This window comes from Cryptotermes secundus, unplaced genomic scaffold (genome assembly GCF_002891405.2).
Source record: "Cryptotermes secundus unplaced genomic scaffold, Csec_1.0 scaffold110, whole genome shotgun sequence".
NCBI lineage: Eukaryota > Metazoa > Arthropoda > Insecta > Blattodea > Kalotermitidae > Cryptotermes > Cryptotermes secundus.
This window is the reverse complement of record NW_019742550.1, coordinates 107,059-132,323: the sequence shown is the minus strand read 5'-3', so window position 1 is coordinate 132,323 and position 25,265 is coordinate 107,059. Positions and strand designations below refer to the sequence as shown.

Sequence of the window (25,265 nt, the reverse complement as noted above, 5' to 3'; positions counted from 1 at the left end):
ACCAGTGATATTAACTTCCTGGTGCTCCTCAAAATTTATTTTAAACAAACAAAAGCAAAATACGCGAACAAAATACAACTGCAACCAGTAAGAAACATAACTGTAATCTGTGGCTCAAGGAAATCTGCCTTCTCTTGACTCATGTATGTTCACACACACACACACACATTTACACTAAACACACCAAATAATACTAGCTTTTACTCACATTTATAGTCTGGTATTTCAGCTGTTGGTGACCAAACCAAAAGAGCCCGCTCTCCACACTGATCAGGACGACGTTCTGGTACAAAAATACAATTTTATGAACATTTGCATCATGTATCCTAGACTCTGTTATGGGAGAGTGGTAACAATTATTCTTACAAACACATCGTCTTCAGCACACCAAACATGCATTTAAAATTATACAAGTTCAGGAACATACAGAACTTACAGGTAAGTTATAAACAGGAAAGATGATCACTACCCACAACCAACAACTCTCTGAAACTATCATCACTGATAGTTTCACTGTTGGTTAACGTTTGGGTGTTCTGTGTCTGGGGTTTCTTTAATTTTCTATCTTTTCCTTTCTATGGATTATTTAACAATGCTGTCTGAATACTGACTATATAGTTTCAGATAGCAGACTGATAACTGATGAACTCAAAAGGATTTGCAAGGAAGTAGTCATGGCCATCCTAGCATTTTCTGGAAGAAGTGAGAAAAACTACCAGGTCAACCAATGTTCTGACTGAGATTTGAACCAAGCATCTTCTGAATACAGTGGAACCTCGCTTAATGAGTAATTCGCATAACGAGCAAAACAAATTGTAAAAAAATGACTCGCTTAATGAGCGACGTTTTGCATAACGAGTGACGAGAGGGGAAGTCCCGGATTGTGCGCTTGCTACATCAGTCTGTGTTTAGCACTCGTTTCGCTAGCATCTTAGTGTCGCTTGTGATCGCACACTTTTCCAAACTTGTGTTCAGACATATTATTTGTTTTTTGTGCAAAGTTTAACCCTTGCAAAAATGTCCCCAAAGAAGAAGCCGCAAAAAGACAGCCATAAGAGAATAAAAATAACCGTAGAAATGAAACGTAAAATCATTGAAAAGCGAGAACGAGGTGTGAGCGTTCCTGATCTAGCACGCACATATAATTGGTCCAAATCAACAATTTGCACTATCCTCAAGGACAAGATTAAGGAGATAGATGCTACAAAGGGAGTGACAAGAATATCTACACAACGGTTACGTATTCTCGATGATGTTGAAAGGTTGCTCCTCATATGGATAAACGAAAAGCAATTGCAAGGCGACACTATTAACGAGAACATCATTTGTGAGAAGGTGAAAGTGATTTTCGCCGACCTCGTTAAGAAGGCGCCAGGATCATCAACGGCCGAAGAAGAAGCATTTAAGGGAAGCCGTGGGTGGTTCGAGAAGTTTAAGAGAAGAACCGGCATCCACAGCATTGTAAGGCATGGAGAAGCAGCAAGTTCCGACACAAAAGCAGCGGAGAACTTCATCAGCGACTTCAAGAAGCTCGTAGATTCTGAGGGTTACCTGCCGCAACAGGTTTCTAATTGTGACGAGAAGGGTCTCTTCTGGAAAAAGATGCTGAAGTGAACCTATATAACAGCAGAGGATAATGCACTGCCCGACCATAAGCCAATGAAAGACCGTCTCACACTGCTATTTTGTGCCAATGCAAGCAGCGATATGAAAATTAAACTGCTGCTTGCTTACCATTAGAAGTGTAAAGTCCAGAAGAGTAGGCTAAATGTGATGTGGAGGTCCAACAACAAGGCTTGGGTGACACGTGACCTTTTTACTGATTGGATCAATGAAGTGTATGGTCCTTCTGTGAAAAAATATTTTCTTGAGATGAATCTGCCACTCCATGTCTTGTTTGTTATGGACAACACTCCTGCCCATCCTCCAGACCTACAAGATGACCTCCTTGAAGAATTTAAATTCTTCAAGATCCAGTTTCTGCCTCCCAACACCACTCCATTACTCCAGCCTATGGACCAGCAGGTTATTTCTAACTTTAAGAAGCTGTACCCTAAAGCACTCTTTGAGCGTTGTTTTGAGGTGACTGACAGGACCAATCTCACTCTCAGAGAGTTTTGGAAATATCACTTCCACATCATTGCCTGCCTCAAGATAATCGAAAAGGTGTGGGAAAGGGTTACCAAGAGAACCCTCACTTCTACTTGGAAGCTTTGGCCGGAGAGCGTTGTCGAATATGACTTTGAGGGGTTTGAGATAGTACCTGTGGAGCCTGTAGTCAACGAGACTGTGTCTTTGACCAAGATCATGGGGCTGGAGGTGGATAACAATGATATCGATGAGCTTGTGGAAGAACACAGCCGAGCACAGCAATGAATGAATAACAGTTCGGTGTGCAAAAACAGAACGGATTCTTGAATACATATGGAGTGACTTAGGACTACAGACGTTGAAAAAAATTGGCAGGTGGGATATACAGATACACAGACAGCAAGGTGATCTCACAAGCCTTCATTTATGTTTTTTAAAATAAGGTAAGCAAGCTAAAAATAATAGAAGGCATATGAAATCACCTTGCTGTGTGAATGTGTATCCACCCCTGACTCCTGAGCAGAGTTGTCCTCCCTATAATAATTTGGTTCAGGCTGAAGAAAAAATACTGCCTCCACCAGTTCCTACACTGTTAGCCTACTTTCTATATGTCTATCCCCCTTAATGTTGCCACACAACAGTTCAGTAAATACGTTCCCACAGCAAGAAATACACATGCAACAACTGTTGGATCCATCATCTTCTATGCTGTCCATGCCTTATCAAAGGAAAGGAAGCGATTAGTTCCTCCCCGAACTTCTTGCTTTTTACATGTTCATGTGGTGAAGCTTTTGACAAGTCACAAGACAGAACTCAGACTGCATTTGCTTATGGCTCACTTTACTTTTAATGGCATAGTTTACTAATGCAGAATATGAATTTCACGTAAAGCTTCTGAGACATAAATGCTAGCACAGTACAGAGGGATTACTAATGTCGGTATACAGGGCAGAAGAAACCAAACAGGCATGTTTGCAACATTATACCACAATTTGCAGGAAAAGTGCAAATCATTCCACCAGCACATAGTGGCCACATGCAATGTGCAGAATGAAGACAATGTGTTCCATATTACAGATTCAACTATACTGTCTCTCTCATACTGCTGGTAGGAATACGCTGAATGAGTAGCTACATCCTTTTCATGTACAACACATACAAAGGGGGAAATAATTTTTGCCTCAGTTCTGCCAATGGCCTCTACATAAAACTGTAGACAAACCTGGCTTTTTGTACCATTTGTTGTGGGCTGACGAGGCAACAGTCATAAGGAGTAACACAACCACTTTTCACAACCTACATGAAAGGACAATGCAGAATCTTCACACTTCTCCATGCTCTTCATTTCAAGAAAGATCTAGCATCAATGTCTGATGTGGAATTGTAGATGATTACATAACTGGACCATATTTACATGACATCAAATGATCTCAGAGGAATAAAGTATGCTGTTTTCCATGCAACTTTGGCATGATGGCGCTACTGCCCACTGTTCACCCCCCAAGTGTGTAACTGGCTGAACGACCACTTTCTAAGTATGTGAACTTGCCATGAGTTTCAATCACCTGACCTCCTCGTTCTCCTGATCTCAATCTACTTGATATTCATTTATGGCAATGTATCAAAGAAAAGTTTATGCTATGAAATACAAGATCGCGAGTGACAACATGATCAATCACATCCTGCTAACTGCAACAGACATTAGGGGCCAACCTTGGGGTTTATGAATCCAGAAGGTTCATTATCACACTGGGTAGGATTCTCACAGTGGTAACTATGAAAAGCAATATCTTCTGGGTTGTAACACCACACAGCATGGTCCATCCTGCCTCAGTGGACTTCTACTGCACTACATGCATTCACAACACAGAAGACTGCACTCTTTGTTCATTATCACGTTCACAAGAGCTCACCAATGATCCCTATCCTAGCCAGATTAATCCATTCGACACCCTCCTATTTAACATTATTCTGGCATCTATGTCTAGTTCTTCCGATAATTTTGCCTGTAGCATTGTATGGGTGTGACACTTGGTCTATGCCATTAAGGGAAGAACACAGACTGAGGGTGTACAATAACAGGGTGCTGAGAAGAACATGTGAACCAAAGAGGGGTGAAATAATAGGGGCTGGAGAAAACTGAATAACGAGGAGCTTCATAACTTGTACTCTTTGTAATGTATATTTGAAATGATCAAGTCAAGGATGATGCGATGGGCTGTGCATGTAGTATTTCAAACACAATGAAAATGCTGTACTACTTCCCTCCTAATTGAATCGAGGGCATTCCTGAAGTCTATAATAGCTGAAATACTGTCCTATTCTACTTCAATTTTCTTTCTAGTAAATGACAAATGCAAAAAAAAAAAAAAATATGATCAGCAGTTGATCTGTTACATCAAAATCCTTACAGAGGATCCCCAATTATTTCATCTACTTAAGGTGTTAACCTTGATAGAAGTAGTGTTGCATAATGAGAAGAGAGACAAAGACACTGAAGTGTGAATATTAATATATCTATGAAGTTGCACAAAGAAGGCTAGGAGTGATAATAATTATATCCTTCATCAATTACTACAGTTTTATAACCTTTCTTGTAAACAGGTACAATAGGCTCCTTCCACTTCTGAGGTATGTCTCTCCCATTCCACATATAATTTATGAAGGGTACAATCTGATGGGATATAATGCCATGTAGTCCGGACTATGCAGCATTACATCCCAGAAGACAGACCTCTTCATAACCACCGCATTGAGAACCTCAAATCCTACACAATTTATGAGTTCGTGGGTCTCTGAATGCAACATTTCACCTCCAGCTTGAACTAATTCTGCAAAAAATTTTACCAACACCTGGCCATTTATATCTTCTCAGCTTCTCAATAGCAGTCTCAGACTCAAAAGGATGAGGCTCAAATGCTAATCACACAGCTTTGGTATTTCTGCCTGGCTACCAAAGTTAACTCCAAATTTATTCAATAGCTGACAGAAGTAATTCTTCTACCTATTCAAAACATTGTGGGAATCGGCACACCACGCTCATCCTTTAACAGTTAAGTTCTAGTTTGGTAAACTTTCTTAAGATCATTTATGCTTCTACACGATTCTTTAAGAGGCATGCGGTAGCTTGGTTGAGGTACTATATTACAAGCTGGAAGGAAATTCAAGTCCCAATGAGGTGGATTTTTTCAATTTACCTAATCCTTTGAACCTCACTATGGCCGTGGGGTCAACGCAGCCTCTGACAGAAGTGAGTACCAAGAATCTTGCTTGGGGGGCAGCTGGCACATAAGGCTGACAACCTCACAGGCCTCTGTGAGACAAATGTCTAGAGAAAATGTGAGAACCTCGATGTCTCACAACCCTATTGGCCTTCACAGCCTGTTTCAGGGACAGCCTCACCTAACCTTTCTTACACAATTTTTACTGTTCTTTTTCTTAATTACTAGTGTCACAGTCAGTTCCCTTCAAAGGTCAGCCATGAAGTATAGTTGAATGTGAACGCCTTTCTATCAGAATGTGATAAATTTGTTTGTCTTTTGATCAAGAGATATCCAAGTTAATTTATGAATGTTGTAATGTGGGAGCACTGTACTCTTGACAATTACATTTTTTATATGGCAAAGTTTACTACTCCAACACCATTAACCATTACCAATTTCATGTAAACTCTCATTCCAAAATTTTCGGTTTGAAAATATCTTACCTACTCATGTTGGAAGCATAGTGTTCTAAAAAAATATACAGGTACCTGCCATGAAACTAGTCAAACAAATGCTCTAGTTCCTCACAAAAGCCACGTTATGCGTCACCTATTGGTACTGTATAAGACATACTGTCATAAATTCTACTTTCTTAACTGCTGATACAGTTCCCTTATGTATGAAAAAGTCAGTCTCTTAAGTGATGTTTAGCATTCCCGTTTATATAATTGACTATGGTTCAGTACCAGCCTTGTCCCATCCGATCTTCTGTACACTCACTATCTTGTACTTTGCTAATTCTGTTTTCAATGGAGATTCCCATTTCTCCAAGTTCAATGTCTCATGTTCATTTTTTGTTCCTTATGGTGCTCCAAATAATCCATCCAAGTCCAAGGCCCCGTGTAACATGCTGATTTTTATGTGAGTTTTTAGCCCCACGTCCAATCCTCAAGCTGAAGCATAAGACCTTGCCATCAATCCACAACTGACACTACCCTCCAATATTTGGAGGCCATTTCCTCCATCCACAGCCTAAGGACACTTAAAATCCAAACTAAAAGGAGTCACAACTTCAGAATCTTTGCTTTTCATTCATTGTTAATTAAAAGTAATGCATAATTGAATGCATATATTGATGTACAATTATTTAATTCTTCTACAAAGTGATGTAAACCCATAACTCAACAAGGATGACAAATCTAACACTTTATTTTCATTTTCAGCATCTCAACAACCTACTAATGTCCCTCCATCACCCTGCATAATTACATCACAAGATGACAACCGTGTCTTATGACAATGCCAACAAGATGTATCATTTACACAGTGAGCTATAATATAATACATACCTGACAACGGTATCAGCTCTGGCACAACAGCTTGATAGTCCCTTCCAACTCTTATCTTTTCTTCTGGAACAATGTGAAATCCATATACTAGGCAGGGAACTTTACTAATGTTCTGTATTATGACTGTACGTCAAAAATGGGAAAGGCAAAAAATAAATAAGTAGAAGATGGAGGCTAAAAGAACAAAGGTAATGTTACACTGAAGAAGAGAACCTATAATTACACCGAGCACTTTTTCCCTCCCTAAAATCATGATTGCCAGTATGCATACTGGCTGAAAGAACACATGTGACACTCACAATCAACACACAAAGAAAGTGAAAATTCTGCTATTGAAACATTTCAGAGGTCAAATTTCTCATCTTAACGTTCTACCTTTAAGCAGTTTTATTACAAAAGCAATGAATACAGAATCTTTAAATATATAATTCCGGCGTTGGGTTCAACAAAGTAGTGGTTGGTTCTGCAAAAAGAATTGAAAAAAAAAAAAAGTAAAATTTCAACAGAAACCCATAGAATACATATTTATGTTAATTGCACAATATTTTATGCCTTACAAAAACTAAAATTTTCACCACAGTTCACACTTAATGACTTGTACCTTTAGGGGATACCATGAACTGGAAAAATGCCTTTGCCCATATTTTTTCACGGTAATTTCGACAAATGATACTGAATTCAATCAATATTTCGTCAATGAATGTATTTTATTATAATAAGCAGTTAATACGTGTTGTTTAATCACTTATATGAAATATGTACGATAAATTATACAGATCAATTAAATTAAATTTTTCCACATTTACAAGCCTGAAAGCGTGTAATACGCTATACACTATAGAAGAAACAAACATATACGACAGCCGTAAGTCGGGTACACTCGTTTTCACCACTGTTAACGGAACATGCCAAAATACGTACGTTTCGCTATTTTGAAATATTATACTTACCACCTTCCTCTTCGCTACTAGAATCGGATGCATGACCATTTGGGCTTGGTCCTCTAGATCTCCGACCATTTCTAACATTATCTGAATTTCTTTCCGCTAGAACCATAGCTGATTAGCCACTATATTAAATTTTATTGAAACAGTTTATTCTAAAAATGCCAGCAATAAAATTCTTCCTTCCAGTCATACAGCAACTTGAAGCACTGCTAAACTCTGATAATTTCTCTCCTTCATAGCACCGTATAGCGTACAAGGCTGTTTTCTCTTGGTGCTGCTTATATTCGTAGTGATGATCTTCTGGTACGCTAAATGTAAAATTGTCCCTGTACTTAGCAAATTAGGCACTAAGCCATGAAGATATAGATGGGGAGTGGTTGTACAGAGGACCATGAATAGTCTTCGCTCGCCCGAACGCTGGGATCGTGGGTTCGAATCCCACTCAAGGAATGGATGTCCATGTGCGTTTATTCTGTGTCTGTGCTGTTGCGCCTGTAGGTAGCGGCCTTGCTACGGGCTGATCCCCCGTCCAAGGATTCCTACCGACTGTGTATAGGACTAAGAAACTGAAAGAACTATCAAGGTCCAACAAAGGGCTGTAGAACCATAGATAGAGGGCTGTATAGAGGATGCTCTGCTGGTATATTTAATTACTCAATGGCCAAAATTAAATGTTATAACTTTGCTTTTATAACTGGCACCTTTAACAACCTTTGTACACTTCACTTAGATAATCTATAAATTTTAACGTAATCATTCGTTTAGACTCATGTTTCGGAACGCTAACTATAAGGCAATCAAGTCATAAACAAATGCACGTGTTAGTCGATCGCCCTCATAAGTTAATTGCAGGATCATTTAAAATCTAAAATTGTGGAATTAAAAAACAAGTATCTACGTTTTAGTTGCATAAATAATATTTGTACGTTTTCAAGTAACATGATGACGATATATTTGTGTAAATACAGCGACACTACAATACACTTGCCTGTACTGAATAAAAAGAATGGATTCGTAATTTCATAGTAAATCTAAAGAAACTTCTCACCTTACTGATAGTCTCTTCCAAAAACGAGCTTTCGCCAACTGTCATGTCCGGCATGTCAGTATAGGAAATGAGAGTCTACATGCAAAGCCTCCACGTTACATAACATTTCCGGCCATTGGACACTGTCAAAAGCCACGGCAAAGAAATAGCAGGGGGCTATAAGTCGAGCAGTCGAAGAGGAAGGAAGAAAGTGTATACGACCTGATGATTTGGTCGATAATGTGTAAATAACAATCATAGACATTGGTGAGGAAACTTTCAACAGAGATGTGATTCTAGTTAAGACGACTTGGAAAGAATCTATCTGATATCTGAGAACGATTGAATTTCTTAATACTGTAAGTTGAGAGTTAATTTTTTATATTATAATACTTCCGTGCTAAAAAGCTGAAAACATTTGGCCGATAGTTAGAGATGTAATTACGTCATAGCAGTCACATGTTTATTCGAAACTAACTGCACTACTATTTTTAGGTGGAAGGAATTGATACGAGTTAGGAAACAAACCAGTGAAAGATTGAGGGGAAGAATACAAGTGTACTGGTTATGTCAGGCTGAAACCACCAGTGAATGTACTATAGAACCTTCATTGCGAACTGGGTGGAAAAAAAGGTCGTTTGAAACGCATTTAAGTCTAAGATACGTATTGGAAGCAAAATGTCTTCAAATAGTGTATTTCTAGTATTTTTTTTCATTGGCGCTACAGCCCTCATTTGGGCCTAGGCCTACCTCCATGAAACTGTTCGTTCACTTCGATTTACTAGAAATTAGATATCCGGTAGGACTCCTTGGGCGGGTGATCAGCTAGTCGCAAGACCTCTACCTGTACACAAACACAGAAAAACTCACACAAACATCAATGCCCTGAGTGGATTCGAACCCACGATCCTGGCTTCCGAGCGAGCGAAGACAGTGCATGCCTTAGACCGCTCGGCTACCGTGACCGGCCTAGTAAAATTATATACATATATATTTAAACATAGAGAATAATGGCAAAAATTAAGGAGCCCCAATGTAGAATCTGAAGTTCTCATATTTGTAATGTATAATTTCGTCTTCTACCTGTTGGCTATCAACGTGGGTATATGTCATAATATCACTGCAGAGAATTGCTTTGTCACTCTATACAGTAATTTAGTTCTAAGGCAATCGATGATTAGTTTTCTTTCTCCCTTTACTTGGTCATTTAACAAATGTGGAGCAGTTGGTGGAATGAAGATTGGCAGGAGAAACTGAAGTACTCGAAGAAAAACCTTCCGTACCAATTTTCTTTGATGAGTGTACTAGCATTGGCTGGCTATGATTTACTTGAATAGGTAAAGTTGTCCCTGTACTTAACTGATCAAACATTATGCCAAAAAGATATATGGGGAGTGAATGTATAGATCCAGGTATTCTTGACCTCGGCACCACTTTGAAATACGTGGTATGCTCCACACCCCTGCCGCTTTATACCCGGGGAAAGAACCCCCGATACCGACTGGATAGNGGGGGGGGGGTACAGAACCAGTCTTATGGTTTACATACCGTCGTTAAATAATCCATTATTCTTACTACTGTTCGATATTGTGATATATAGGCGCTTCTGGGAAACGAATTGGCAAACATATTGCCGCGAAGATACGATTCTTGAACACAAACTATCGCTGAGTGTTAAATAAACGTGTCCATCGAAACCAGAGCGTTGCTGCGAAATTAACACACGTTTCTATGGAGTTGGATTCCTAGAGACCAACTCAGCACAAAAAACGTTTCCGTGTAATGTAAACAAATATTCCAGAAACTTTTCCGTTTAAACGAACAAGCAACAAACATTTTCCTGGGTTACCGCGGCTGTGCAGATGGAATCGCGTTAATCCCGTGTGGAAATGGGGGCCGATTAACTCCACCGTAACCCTTCGAATCGTAGGAGGCGACGGAACGGGAAGTCAAGAACCTGAGAGAGTTAAATATGGTCACGAGCCCACGGTACTCGGACCTGAGAATAACTGCGCTGGCGAGGGTCAGCAGCATATGTAAGCCACAGACCCGTCCTCTCGTCAGAGAGAGCGCCCCGCATCAACAAACCCGCAACTGTCCGACAGTAATAAAAATCTTGTCGTAAGACCCAGATGGGTGCTTTATTCCAAGACAGGCAGACCGACTGACCGTCGGTCGTAACAGACTCAGATTCAGACTCAGGAATGCATTCACTCGTAATTCATTCGTAAAACACGTGACAACTCGTTAAATAAACAGGAGTTAATTTATAAATGAGACCCAAGAACTAATTCATTCGTAAGGTAACTCTGAATCAAGTCAGCCATATTAGAAGACAGAAGCCAAGAGACGACAGTAGAAGACAGACCAGATGATAAGACAATCGTCGTTCAAGTCAGTCGTGGTTCAGATACGCACAGGTCAGATCAGAATTGAGCTGAAGACGTACTGTGCGTTATTGCAAATTGATTGTGAGTAAGAGTGAATGTAAAGAAGGTGTTAATGCAGCCAGTCATCCAATCCAGAACCCATCATTATTAGTCACTATCATAAACACGTGACAGTAGTGTCAGTGATGGTAGGCACCTAAGGTAGTATTCTCATCTTCATTTAGCTATTCTAATTCCGTGCTGTGATAAAACTTTTCTGTAGCAGATATAGAGTACAATTATGCATTCCCGGGAGAATTTTCAAATTCGAGACGCATAGTGACGTAAGATGTTACTCTGTACTCTACAGTCCAAGCGACTCTTCCAACAGAACACATTCCAATATAACGTAACAATAATGACGTAATATGACGTTTCCTACGGCGTTAGGAATGCGATAGAATGCAAGAATGTCTCTCTATATGTCTTAATTCTATGTAGACTTCATAATACGTACGCATATAGTGTATGAACAACCATCGACTTTGAACTATAAATATTTTAGAGGAAAGCAATATGCATGTGGTTACGCAGTAAATTTGAGAATATGGAAACTATATGGAAAATAGAAGAAAATTGTGTTTCGTATTTCAATTACAGATGGCGGTGGCGTCAGTAATCTATTAGTCGTCGGAGAGGACGGTAGTGCTCCATAAAATTTGCGTGGGTATTGGAGTGAAATAGGAGTAGAAAGTAATAGACTTTCACTTATTATGTATAACAGTATGTTTGAATATTAGTTATCTCGGCCCTTTCAGTATATTCTTGCTTTTGCAGCTAATGTCTCATGGTGGCATAAATCGTGTTCCGTACAAAACAAAATGTTAATGGGCTCATATGCCCAAGCAGCGTCAAGTACCTTTGTAGTGCATTACATTACGGAATTTGTGTATGTTAACAATTGAAGACAAGTGATTTATTTTCGCAGATGATGACAACTAAAAGAATATAGAGTAGTAGGTCACAGAGCCTTGCAGCTTTCATTCTTGCTACTGTGACCCAAATCTAGGAGAATGAGAGTAGTTGCACTCATTAGTGGTGGAAAAGATAGTTGTTACAACATGGTCCAGTGTGTTGCTGCTGGCCATGAAATTGTAGCCTTGGCAAATCTCCGACCAGAAAATAAAGGCATGTTTTTCAATGCTACTTCAGTACATAAGTCATACAGAAATGATTTTTGCAAAACAATAAATGGACTTTATTCGTAAGTTAATAATTGTTATGTTAAGAAAGTTTGTCCAATCTTTTATTATAAGCAGATGAATTAGACAGCTACATGTACCAGACAGTGGGCCATCAAGGGATTGAGCTGTATGCAGAAGCAATGGGTTTGCCATTATTTCAACAGCCAACCCAAGGCGTTGCTTTACTTCAAGAACAAGTTTACACTCCTACACCAGAAGATGAAGTGGAGGATTTATTTCAGCTGCTCAAGACAGTTAAAGTAAGGCATTTATTCTAAATTTGTTATGACAGAAGGATTTTCAAGTGTGTGTATCTCATGTCATATACTGAAGATGTTTTGTGTCAGGCTTACTGTAATTCTCCTGTAACGATATTAGTAGGAAGTATTCGGTTGGTCTACTGGTAATGTACTGTGTGAAATGTAGTGTTGTTTGGTTTGGCTGAGTTGGGGATGAATGATAGCATATGCCGAATTTTGGTTAGTAATATGTGCCTTTGGCATGTACTGTCTTCACTTGCTTGGAAACCGGGATTGTGGGTTCGAATCCCACTCAGGGCATGGATGTTTAGTTTGTGTGTGCGCATTTTTCTGTGTTTGTGTACAGGTATTTTTTTACTAGAATACTTCAGCAGGAATATTTCTGTGGGATGTCAATGTTGCTTGGACAACCACTTGAATCTGTAACCATATTGTTCACTGCACTTAGAGCGGGCAGCTTGCCTGAAGGGTACTGGTAGCGACTGCTTCCATAGCAGCCAGCTCAGCCCAGTGGCGACGGTGAAAATTTTCTGGCCCTGAAGAGGGCCGGTTGCACAGTTGAGTCTTCCTTGTAGTGGCCCGATGTCCTTCTCCAGCTGCGGCAGTGAGTTGGACTAGCTAGTGTGCAGTGATGCATGCGCCGGTAGAATCAGCAGCCTGTGGTGCATACACTGGCAGAGTCCACTGTCTCGGTGCTGTTACTGGAGAGTTACAGCAGCGACTGCTTCATGATGTCAGCATAGCTATGATAGCTGTGGTCGGTGGACTGTAGAAGACTGATGGTTGCCAGTTTTGAGCCCTGCATTTTTATGCCATTACCGCTGGGTGGAGCTAGTGATGCAGCTGTGATTATGAGCACTGATTGGCTAGTGCTTGTGTTGATCTCCAGAGGGCTAGACAGCGAGTGCTGTGTAAATATAGTTTCGGTTTCTTATGAGGTAGGAGTTTTATGTTGTCTGCTAGACTGGTGAAGCTGTATGTTGGAATGTTAGAGGTTCCCACATCACTCCCCCCTCACGGAAATTGATGCTCATATGTTAGGCAAGCGGGGAAATGGATGTGGCACCTGGAGTGTGTAGTTCTTGTAGGGTTGTAGGGGACTGTGGTGGCATGGCAGGTGGTCCAATGGTCAGGGTTGCTTGCGGCTGGTGGGTTGATGCTGTTCCCGCTGTCGGTCTCTTTTAGGATGTAGGCTGGCTTGACCCTGTCAGCTGACACAGTGACATGCCTCCCGCACACGAGGAGTTGCAACGTCCTCTCTCTCCGTGACAGGACCTGGTAAGGGCCGCTGTATGCGGGCTCCAAAGCTCAGTGTGTTGAGTCCTGCCAAAGGAAGACGTGGGTGCACTTTTCAAGGTCACTGTGTACAAAAGTAGCTGGGGAGTCATAGCGTGCTACTGCAACTGGTTGGAGGCGGGTTATATGCTGGCGGAGCTCAGTGATGAGGTGTGCTGAATCTGTGTGGCTGGTAGCTGGAGTTAGTATGTTGTCTGCTAGACTGGCAAAGCTGCATGTTAGAATGTGGGAGGTTCCCACAGTTCCAAAGAAATATACAGTTGGCCAGAAATTACTTTGAAGTTTCTGACCATCAGTTTCTTTTTGGTAATTGTTGTCTAACAAATAATATTTCATTTAATGTTGATTGCATATGACGTATTAAATTTTACATATGAACTCCAGTAGTTTGTTAGTTACCTCCATCAAACCAAAAGCTAAAGAATACTTTCCACTTACCATGTTGTTATTTTATTTTCAACAAAAAATTATCATCACAAAAGTTACCTATATTCTGAAATTGTATTACTGTACATGATCTTAGGAACTTGAATTAAGTGGCTTTAATGTTGGCTGTAACACCATAAGCTCATTCAACTGCCATATTATTATTACTGGTTGTATGAATATGAAAGGTATGATGGTGGCGTCACCTCCATGGACATGACATTCATTCAACTGGCATGGAAGTTGAAAGTGGGAACATGAAGATGGCATAGTGATACCATAAGCCTACTTTTTATCTTGACACTTTATGGACCGGACGCATGATATCATGCTTTTCGCTTTTAAACATGGCGGACCGGTCGCATGATATCATGATTTTAGGACACGTTAGGTTGTAACACACTATACCTTGCTCTGGTGCCACACAGCTGCAATGAATACTGCGTAATAAATCTTCAGAATGTATGCTAGGTATTCAGTAACTTGACCTGGCTGGCTAAGTAAGGTCCCTACTCCAAAAGAAATTAAACTTTGCCCCTTCCAGCTGTTTATGTACCAGGCAGGAAGTTAGTAGAGGGGAATGTGTTTCAAGGACAAAAGCGGCAAAGCGATCTCTCTGACTTGTTTTCTGATGAGCTATCTGACATGCCTTGTGGAGGAGTAGTGATTAATGACTCAGACAGTGGAAGTGACAGGAGTCAACAAAGAATTGTGGCCACAGATAATAAAAGTGAAAGTTGCCTTGTGGCTTATAAATTGTACCATTTTCAATTCATTTTTGGTTTACAAAAATCTAAACCCTGATTCAAAATTGAAATACAGAGCATTTCTGATGAATGTGGTAAAGGCTTGGGCTACAGACCAGATGGTGGCGGCAGAACCAGAGTCAGACAGACTTAGTGTGACCTAGACCATCAACTCCAACCCCACGCAGGCCTCATGTGGACACCCCTGGGTGACTCTCGGTAGGGGGGGGTGGTGATATGTGGAAACATACCCTCCTGAAAATAGTGAAGAGTGAACATTCCAAGGGGAAGCATCCTTCTAGACAGTGCCATGTTTGAGCAGTTCACAAAAAATGGACTGTGACTCTACATTTGCAACTGTGTAATGCCACTTCACAAAGGGGAATGTTTCCAGAAATATCACACTCTCAAGCACTTCTATGAGCAATGATAAGTGTTCTCCAAAAATTTTAGTTCATAAAATTAATTAGGAGATTTTTATATTAATTTTTAAAGTGAACAGTGCACGAGTTAGGGTAGTAGGTATAAAAATGCTGGTCCCCAGAGTGATTTAAATATTTAAATCGCAGGTCTGCGAAGTGTTAAGGAAGAAAATAAGCCAAAAATTTGTATTTTAACATTATGATACTGATTAAATGAATTGTGGTTCTTTACATATTTATGGTATAACTTTTTTGGGGGTGTAGATTAGTCTGTTGAATGATGTAGCGATGACTGTTGAAAATGACTTCATGTATATCCACAAACATTCACATGCTGACTTATATTTATAAATTAAAAATATAACATATTTAGATTTTTTTGGTAGTTTGATGGATTTTGATTAAGAGCATTATGGGTTCTGAAGGCGGATTGATAAGTTCCTTGGCATGTTTTGTTTAAGGATATGCATAATGAATTCTATAAATTCTGAGGACATAGTACTTAGGAGAATATTTTAACCCAAGAGAGAGGAAGTAACAGGACAATGGAAAGTACTGCATAATGAGGAGATTCATAATTTTTACTCTCCACATAGTATTTTTAATGTGATCAAATCAATGAAGACTAGGTGGATGGGTATGTAGCTTGCATAGTGGGGATGAGAAGTGTTTATAGAGTTTTGTCAGAAAAGCTGAAGTCATAGGATGTGTGAGTTAAAATGAATATTGATTAAGCAGGATAGGAAGATGTGGATTGCATTCTTTGGCTCAGGGTAATGACCAGTGGCAGGTTTTTGTGAATACAGTAATGAACCTTTGGAATTCATAAAAGGCAGGGAGTACTTTGAGTAGCTTAGTGACCCTTAGCTTCTTAAGATGGACTCTACTTCCTAGAGTTAAATAACTATTTAATAAATTTTAATCAGAGACTAGTTGACACACTCTAAGTTGTTGCCAGGGAATTCCAAACATTGAAGCCTTCTTGGGCAGTTAGCCACAGAAGTCCACATTGGGACTGGATGCCACTGACTTCCTGGCTCCACCCACTTTTACCTCAGCATTGTGTGCTGTGACAGCTCTGTAGATGTAAATTCAGTGTGCAGTTATATCTGGTATCATGAACACTTGATGATGGAGACAGAGATGGTCTTCGAAATGCATACTGATTCCGTTTTCACCTGGCTGGTTGACTGAGAAGACTTCATTGCATACAACTACTGCAAATGTTTTAAATCATTCTGAGAAGAAAGACATATTTTGGCTCCTTACATTAATGAGAAATACGTTAAAGTATTATGCCTTTCAATAATTGTATGTCTGAAACTGATTATGGTATGAAACGAGTGATGGTTATAAAAACAGGAGATTAATTACAGAATTTTGAACGACTGTGCAGGGATAGGAATGAAAGTTTATGAGATTCATAAAACTAATGAAGAGTGTTAAGTCTTAGATTATGGATTGTCAGAGGAAAAGGTGATTTTCTTTGTTTTATATCTGATTTGGGATAATGGGTTTCCACTATGTTTATTCTCAGAAGCCAAATGCAGAATGTTGTGTTGCCATATTGGCATGTTGAATACAGTTTGTTAGGTAATGTTAACTGCTCTCAGATATGCTGTCCATTAATCTTTATTGTCAGAGAATATGGTAATTTTAAATATCCTATTACTACAGGGCTTGCAGCCAGATTTTTAAGATTTTTTAGGTTATTTAATGTCACTGTTAGTATTGAGACTATATAGTAATGGTAAGATGAATAAAGAATACACAGCAATTAAATTATGGGTAATGGTACAGACAGTCCTTGCTTTACAAAAGATTCACACTAGAATTTTGTTGTTTGTACCCTATTAAATCATGGCTGCTGATAAGAGGAAACATTCCGTAAATAGTGATGGTGCTACCAAAAAAACATTCTAGGAAGCCTATGACGTTGGAAATGAAGGCTTAAATAATATATCTTAGTGATCATAGAATGCAAACTTGTGATATCTACCTGAATTTTAATTTATGGGCATCAGCTGTGGTTACTCTCTTGATATATTAAGGACTCTTGAGATAGTAAAGCAAGCTTGTTTGTTTGTTATCTGCAGTGATGCAAAAATATTGACTTAATGCTGAAATGGAAAACACTCTTATTGTCTGGGTGCATAATCAGATTTGGCTCATTTTAGGCAATGACCCTGGCCACCTCCATTCATTGCTGACATCAGCCCTTACAACAGGGTTGTTTTTCTGCCATGAAACACCACATCTTTACTGCAACCAATGGATCAGGATGTGAATTGAATTATTTAAGGTCTACTATTTTGGCTTCATGTTTGCTAAGACAATCAGAGTGACAGGGCATGAAGGAGGTCCAACCCTTAAGGAATTTGGAAGCTATTTAAAATTTTTGGCCATTAAGATCATTAGTGAGGCCTGGAAGGAGGTCAGAGAATCCGGTGTTTGATAGAGTTTGTGCCCAGAATTCAGTAGGTATTCGGAAAGATTTGATGTTCCTGTAGAAGATGTCACTGCCAAGTGTTGAAATGGACAGTCAACTAGAGCTTGGGGTTTCAGCTAACAGCAAGACAATCCCATTCTCAGGAACTATGTCATTTAGAGGAACATGAGAAGAAAGATAAAGTGGCCAACATTTCACATAGCCCATCTCCACCAAGCATTACAGACAAGCAATTGAATGAGGTATTTAGTGTCTACAGGGTGCAGTGACAAGATGATGTCAACTTTATTCACAGTTCCAGACTTAATGATGCCTTGAGGAAGGACTGTGCTTGCTATATGGAGTTCTGCAGGGGGAAGAAGGTAGCAATCCAAAGTTCTTGGAGAGTTTCTTTAAGGAAGATGGACCTTCCATATCAGAATCCACCTCCAAAGCCCTTCCAACTCTCCATGCAGTATGGTGATTAGAAGTATGCATTAGGGAACACAAATACAGTCTGACATAAGGTCTGCTCGAAAAATCAAAATTAGGCCAACATGCATATGAAGGAGGCCACAGAATATGTTTGAAAGAAGCTAAGGTCTTGTACATTGAACTAACACCACCGACAGGGAATACAGTGAATCAGCCCACATATTTCTGGTAGCTCATGCAATTAGTCAGCCCAGCTTGGACGTCTCTTCCCTCTGGACTCCCATTATTGAAGTAGAAGTCAGGAAACTACAACTCCATTCAGTTTGGATTATATGAGAGAGTTCTGTTATTATGTTGGTGCTATACAGGTGCCTCCGCCGGTCACGGTAGCCGAGCGGTCTAAGGCATGTACTGTCTTCTCTTGCTCGGAAGCCGGGATCGTGGGTTCGAATCCCACTTAGGGCTTGGATGTTTGTGTGCGTTTTTCTGTGTTTGTCTACAGGTAGAGGCCTTGCGACGAGCTGATCACTCGCCCAAGGAGTCCTACCAAATGTGTAAGATCTAGAAAAACCGAAGTGAACGGAGTTCATGGAGGTAGGCCTAGGCCCACTGGGGCTGTAGTGCCAAGGAAAAAAAAAATACAGGTGCCTCATTTAAATGCTATTTTTATTTTGTTTGGTCATGTTTGGTATTTAGAAATTTTTTGTTTGCTTGAATTTTAATGTTTTATGCTTGATGGGTCTATATGTATATCTGTTTTTGTCTCATCTGTGTTTTTAATGGTTGATAGACCATGTCCTTTCATTGACTTATAATATTTTCTTTTAGAATGTGACTCTTTAGTTTCAGCTTCTATTTAGTCTGCCTCTGATTTTGTGGACTTGGGCCATTACATTATACATGGCCACAGGTGCAAGGCCTTATCCTGAGGAGACTCGTACTGAATATTATGGGTTTCCTCATTTAATAACATTATATTTTAATTTATGCCAGAATCTTCTACCCTGTAACTTAAAAGGATGGTGCCTAATCCCATTTATTTTCCTATAAAGACTATGTCTGCTTCAGCTGTGTGTTGCACTTTGCATACATATTGTGACGTGGACGGCACAACGCTCGGTAAACACCCCCTCCAATGGTGAAGTAACAGCATTGGAGCAACTGCCGCTGCTACAGTAACAGGCCAGCCAACACCACCCCCTCCCCCGCGGTGACATAACAGCACTTCCCACAGTGATGGAACAGGGGACACCACAGTTACTACACAGCAATAAACAACTCTTGGCAGCGTTCCCCAGCAACGCCTTTAAACACGACATTACGCAACAGTGGTAGCTATCACGTAATGCGTTTTCAGTGCAGAAGCTACATAACGGGAGAATTACCAGAGTAACCAGTCAGTTGCAGTCTAGCATTCGCCGGAGTGAATGGAAGCAGAAGACGTAATTGTGATACTGCATATGGCAGTAGTGGTGTAATTGTGAATTGTGTAATTGTGAGAGCGAGTGTTCAATAAATTCGCTATATTCGATATGGCTTAAAGTTATTTATCGCGTGACATATACCCAACACGTGACAATATTTATAATTTTTTTCTTCTTATCTGGTCATTGATTGATTGATTTATTGATTCAGGATACTGTATCATCTACAAAAGTTGTTGGATTTCAAGTTCTCACAATGGTGACCATGAAGAGGAGTGTTGTCCGGTTTGTAATGTTGTACAGTCCAGTACAAGTGCACTGGTGTTTTAGAGGAATGCACTGCATCTGTCTAAGCAGTGCTTCGCTTGCCACCTGCTTCTTGCTGGTACCTTGCGTGGTTTACTCATCAACCCTGAAGATGGAGGCAGTGTGTTCCTCCCAGACATCCTTGAACTTCTATCAGACTTTATGGTATCACTTTCCAGAAGATAATATTCTTCACTTGCAAAAATTGCCATTCAGTTGTTTTGAATGGTGAATTTAAAAAAATGTCAGAAGAAATGGCCAGACATTCTTCTGTTTACTATCTCAGCAGTTACCCAAGATTATGAAGGTCATAAAAGTCCTCAGCCAGCATAGGCAGTATCTTCCCAACTTGGGTTTGTCGTGAATATAACCCGGATGCATTACTTTTGGCCTAACCTGTTTGGTAACTTATCTGTTGGTATCCCAGTTTCAAACATTGTTATCTGCATGAATATTCAGTATTCTGAGACTGTCAACATGTAAAAGATACGAGTGAGCCTGATGATATATTCAGTATATGATATGTGATCCTATACAAATTACTACAGATAAGATACTGATTTAACACTTTATTTGATACGTATGTGGTACATTTGAACAAATAGATTCTGTAATGAATTCATATTCCAATTAAATGATTCTTCCCAGTCTTCCTTGTTATTGAAATTCCATGGTTTATCATTTCCAGCTTACTCATTTAGATGTGTGTCAAAACATATATTTTTATAGACGTCCTATAATGTGTAAATGTAAGAAAATTATTACAGTATGTGTGTATGCTGTATCTTCTTACATGGAATTTTAGATAATTGACAAGTTTTGCAAATATCTGCCTTATTTAGCAACTCTTGTTTTAAGCTCTCTCTTTTCCAGAGACAGCAAATAATGCAGATATGCAAGTTCTTGAAACCTAAGTAATATTCATGTTTGGTTCAAGTACTGTTTTTTTTTGGGGGGGGGGTGAGGTTTGGGATCTTACGTCCTCATCAACTTGCATTTGCCTACTATCTGTGCAGTCATTAATTGAAAATGTACAGAGGAATGTGGAAATTATTTTTTAAATTTGTTCTGGTGTAAGTGAGCCAACAAGTAATTCTATTTTGTTACGAAGCAGATTGGATGCAACTGTTGTATTCTTTTTAATCCAACTGAGATAACCTCTCAGAAATTACAAATATTATGTTTCTGGGCATTATCTATCATCTGTTTTTATTTAAAACACAACGTTTTGGAGACTGAATTCTGAACACAACCACACTGAATACAGTCTCTGAAACACTATGTTTTAAATAAAAACAGGCTGATTGGTAATGTCCAGAAACATAATATTTGTGTTAATGTACCAATGTCAATAACTTAGATCTTTTTCTCAGGAATTAGTTTGACTCCATAATAGTAATTCCTTTGGGTTTCTGCAAATGTTAAGGCCAATTTTGTCCTCAGTTTGAAAAGTTGTTTTAATGTAAAATATGATGCATTGAGAGTTTACCACTTGAAAGATGCATTTGTTGATTTATTGTAAGGATGTCAGTTAAGATTTGGTCTTGCTAAATCAAACAGGATGAAATCGATGTGGATGCTGTGGCCGTCGGAGCCATTTTATCTGATTACCAACGAATCAGGGTTGAAAATGTGTAAGTATATTTTATTAAAGGAAACATATTTTATATTGATTCCTTCTTTGTAAACAGTAATTCTTGGACTTCAATTATTAAGATCATCTCTTGGAAGTAAGAGAGAATTTTATATTCCCTGTTCTTCATATTGTGAATAGTAGAAGCAGTAATTTGTTTATGTGTATAGAATGTTTATCTTTCAGAAATTTTGTTAGTTTGTTCCATCTGGTTTGAGAATTTATGATATAAGGAATACTTATGTTTTGAAATAAAAGCATGCTATCATGATTAGCTCTCATTAGAGGGACTTATGTTGTAATTAATAATTATTACTTCACAGATTTAAGTATTAGTCATGTAAAACACTTAAGACACTTTAGATCAGTTAGTCACTCTAAAGAGGTAAGATTCCTGTTTGAAATAATACTTGTTTAAATGAGTTATGAATATTAAATTTACACAACTTTTGAGATTACAAATTACAGAGATTATTTTATATACTTCTGTCTGTGTGGTACTGTTCAGATGTGCTCGTCTTGGCCTTGTGGCATTGGCCTACTTGTGGCGTCGTGACCAAGGAGAATTACTACAAGAAATGATAGACTGTCATATTGATGCAATTGTCATCAAAGTTGCAGCATTGGGACTTGATCCTTCAAAGCATCTTGGGATGACAATAGCTGATCTTCAACCACATATCTTGAAGATGGTAAATTATACATTCCATTACCTATGAATTGCTCAGTTCGAAACAAGTATTTTTCTATTCTTTATCTGTGATTTGTTTCGTATTGGGCATCTGTATTGAGGGTTTAACAGGATGGAATCCTGAGGGTGTGTTTCCTTGACATAAAGAAATTCCTTTACAGAAAGAAAAATACGGATTAAATATATGTGGCGAAGGTGGAGAGTATGAAACATTTACTCTCGATTGTCCATTGTTTATCAAGACTATTGTCATGTAAGTATGGTCCTCCCCAAGCCCATACATATAATGGTGAAGTAATAATATTAGTAATAGTAATATTCCTACTAATAAATAGTTATAGATAAAAAACCCTCACAGTGTTATAAATTTCATATTTTAAATAAAAAGTAAGAATTGTAATAAATGTACAAATATCCAATTTCAGTGATGAGTATGAGACTGTGATCCATTCTAATGATGCTGTGGCTCCTGTCGGTTATTTGAACTTCAAGGACCTTCGACTTGTTGAGAAAGAGGTAACCGTCACATTTTTTTGCTTGTCACTCTCTCTTTGCTTAATGACTGTATTAGATTGAATTCTGGGATTCAACAAACCTGAATATGATCATCTGCTGAAAGTAATTTTCTATTACAATTATGAATTTGAAAGCTGTTTGTGCTTGAAAGTAACTATTTATTATCCATGGGTACCAGATCTTCGTGGTTTCTCTGCCAAGATTTTATAATGATATCTACTTATTGTTTGCTGCAGATTGTCATAGCGTTTCTGCTAGAGATTATAACTACCCAGATCTATCAATAGATCTGCTTTTTTGGATGTACCGTCACAAGTTTACCACAGGTAGTAGGTTCCACCATTCAGCATTGTTAATTTTATTACATTTAAGTGAAGGCAAATCTACTTACATCTAATCATCATGCCATAAAAATGCACAGGGGAGCAGAATTTAAGCTCCTTGCATTCCCTTATCATTAGGTGAAGATGAGTTATTAGCTCACATTCTGGCATATTTGCCTATGGTATGCATTGAATACGAGACTGGGTGAGTCCTAACATCAGCCTGGCATGGTGGCAAAGAGAATTGACTGCCAGTAATTGAATCCCAATTTTCCAGGTCAGTTAACTGAACTACCTTGGATACATAACCAACCATACAGAATTGCATGTTTTCTCTTTTCTTACTTGACCCCCTCCCACCTTTAGTCATGAGGTTTGGTCAACAATTTTCATGACTGCAGTGCACTGTTTCCTTAAGGAAACAGGTACACCAAATTAAACATTTAACTAAGCAGTCTTGTTTCGTGTGGCCCTGTTTGTGAATTGAGAAGCTTTTAAACTTCAGATACTTTTCAATTTACACTTGGTTTCCATTTCTATAATATAGTGTATGTAATTGAGTGCACATATTTATACTTCTTGTTTCTGTGGTTCGTTAGAATGTAAACCCTGTAAGCAGCATGTTGGAACGAATATGCAACATCCCCGTCAAAACTTGGCTTGATCTTATCAGTGATCTTAATGAAGATGTAACTGAAGGCAAGCTTGTCGATCGTGGGGAGATGGATGAAGATTCAGTAGAGGAACCTCCACCTCTTCCATTTCACCCAAGTAGTCCTTCTCATGGACCTGAAAGTCAGTCCTATTTAGTGGAAGAGTCATGTCTGGAATCAGGACTCCCATCCCAAGTTACATGGGAAGATGATCCACTGCCAGTTGTTGCAACATCGAAGTGTAATGAATTGGGTTGGTGCTGGATTGCTGGTTTGGTTGGTGAAGGAGAAGATTGTGTTTTAGCAACAAGGCAAGCACTTCGCAAACTCAACAGTAGGTACCTATGGGTTTCTTTCCTTTTCTTAATTGTACATATGATGCCTAATATGAAAAGTTAAGTAACTAGCTCAGTGGAGCTGAATCCTTGAGAAGCAACCAGTCGTTCAGCTACTCAAGAATTTTCCAATTATATGGATCCTGAATGTTCATTACTGTGTTCACATGTTATGTGCCTGTCACTGGATCCTATTCTGAGCCAGATCAGTTCTGTCCACGCCACCTCATCCTATTTCTCTGAGGTTCACCTTAATTTGTTCTGTTATCTACATCTTTGTCTTTTTAGTGGACTATATACATTCATCTTCTCCCCCTTATATGCTACATGCCCTGCCCATTTGATCCTACTCTAGTTAGTCATTCTAATTATACTTGGTGAAGAGTACAAGTTATAAAGCCCCTCATTATGCAGCTTTCTCAAACCTCTTACCATTTCATTCTTCCTTGGTCCAGATATTTTCCTCAGCACAGTGTTCTGAAATACACTCAACTCCTGATTATCCGGGATAATGGTGGGGATGGAAATCACGATTAATCGAAAACCCAGTTAAGACAAATTTTATTAAAAGTAGTACTGTAATACTGTACCTTCATAATACTATAGGCCTACCTGTATTTAAATCTATTCAACCTCATTTTTATGTCATCTCATGGCCTATTTAATACTTTTTTTACATTACACTGAAGTATGAACTAGTTATTTCAGTCACAATGTTCAACAACATCCAACACTTTGTATGAATATTCACACTTAACACTAAAAAAATTTAATATTGTCATTTGCTTTTTCGCAGCATTTTCCTTTTTACACATATCCGCACAAAACCTACGTTACGTAATATTAGCTTGTCACTTAATAAACTGTTCTCTTCACTCTCAAGATAGTCTAGTAAGGATTCCAAATGATTAAGAGCAGCACCATGTGATAATTTCTTACTAGCAGCACTGTCCACCTCTTCCTCATTCTCACTTTCTTCCCGCTCTTCTGACTGCACCCCCACTTAACTTACGATTTCGTCACTGCTTAACATTTTGAAGCCCGGCTCACACGAGTTACTGTTGAATACTTAACACAACACGCTTCATTTTACACCCTGACATTTTGCTAACGCACTTGAAGATCGATACAAAGAGACTAA

At 39.0% G+C, this 25,265-nt stretch overlaps 2 protein-coding genes across 8 annotated transcripts in view; one reads left to right on the top strand and one right to left on the bottom strand.

Moving 5' to 3' along the window:
• Nucleotides 1–8,724, bottom strand: part of LOC111873261 (REST corepressor) — a 54,821-nt gene extending 46,097 nt beyond the window's left edge. For 2 of the 3 annotated variants that reach the window (XM_023867821.2, XM_023867824.2), the window contains exons 1-4: nucleotides 8,639–8,724; nucleotides 7,594–7,898; nucleotides 6,644–6,706; nucleotides 209–283 (exon numbers count right to left, since the gene is read on the bottom strand). In XM_023867821.2, the coding sequence (XP_023723589.1) occupies nucleotides 209–283; nucleotides 6,644–6,706; nucleotides 7,594–7,699 (244 nt within the window). In that variant the 5' untranslated portion in view covers nucleotides 7,700–7,898; nucleotides 8,639–8,724. The remainder of the gene's footprint in view (nucleotides 1–208; nucleotides 284–6,643; nucleotides 6,707–7,593; nucleotides 7,899–8,638) is intronic. The other variant, XM_023867822.2, reaches the window with a different exon arrangement.
• A 2,928-nt stretch (nucleotides 8,725–11,652) lies between these two features.
• LOC111873257 (diphthine--ammonia ligase) overlaps nucleotides 11,653–25,265 on the top strand; it is a 35,802-nt gene continuing 22,189 nt past the window's right edge. For 3 of the 5 annotated variants that reach the window (XM_023867813.2, XM_023867811.2, XM_023867815.2), the window contains exons 1-8: nucleotides 11,655–11,739; nucleotides 11,975–12,174; nucleotides 12,306–12,490; nucleotides 21,534–21,607; nucleotides 22,115–22,298; nucleotides 22,459–22,550; nucleotides 22,723–22,813; nucleotides 23,736–24,123. In XM_023867813.2, coding sequence (XP_023723581.1) covers nucleotides 12,060–12,174; nucleotides 12,306–12,490; nucleotides 21,534–21,607; nucleotides 22,115–22,298; nucleotides 22,459–22,550; nucleotides 22,723–22,813; nucleotides 23,736–24,123 — 1,129 coding nt within the window. In that variant the 5' untranslated portion in view covers nucleotides 11,655–11,739; nucleotides 11,975–12,059. Of the gene's footprint in view, nucleotides 11,770–11,974; nucleotides 12,175–12,305; nucleotides 12,491–21,533; nucleotides 21,608–22,114; nucleotides 22,299–22,458; nucleotides 22,551–22,722; nucleotides 22,814–23,735; nucleotides 24,124–25,265 lie in introns of all 5 variants that reach the window. The other 2 variants (XM_023867812.2, XM_033755026.1) reach the window with 2 other exon arrangements.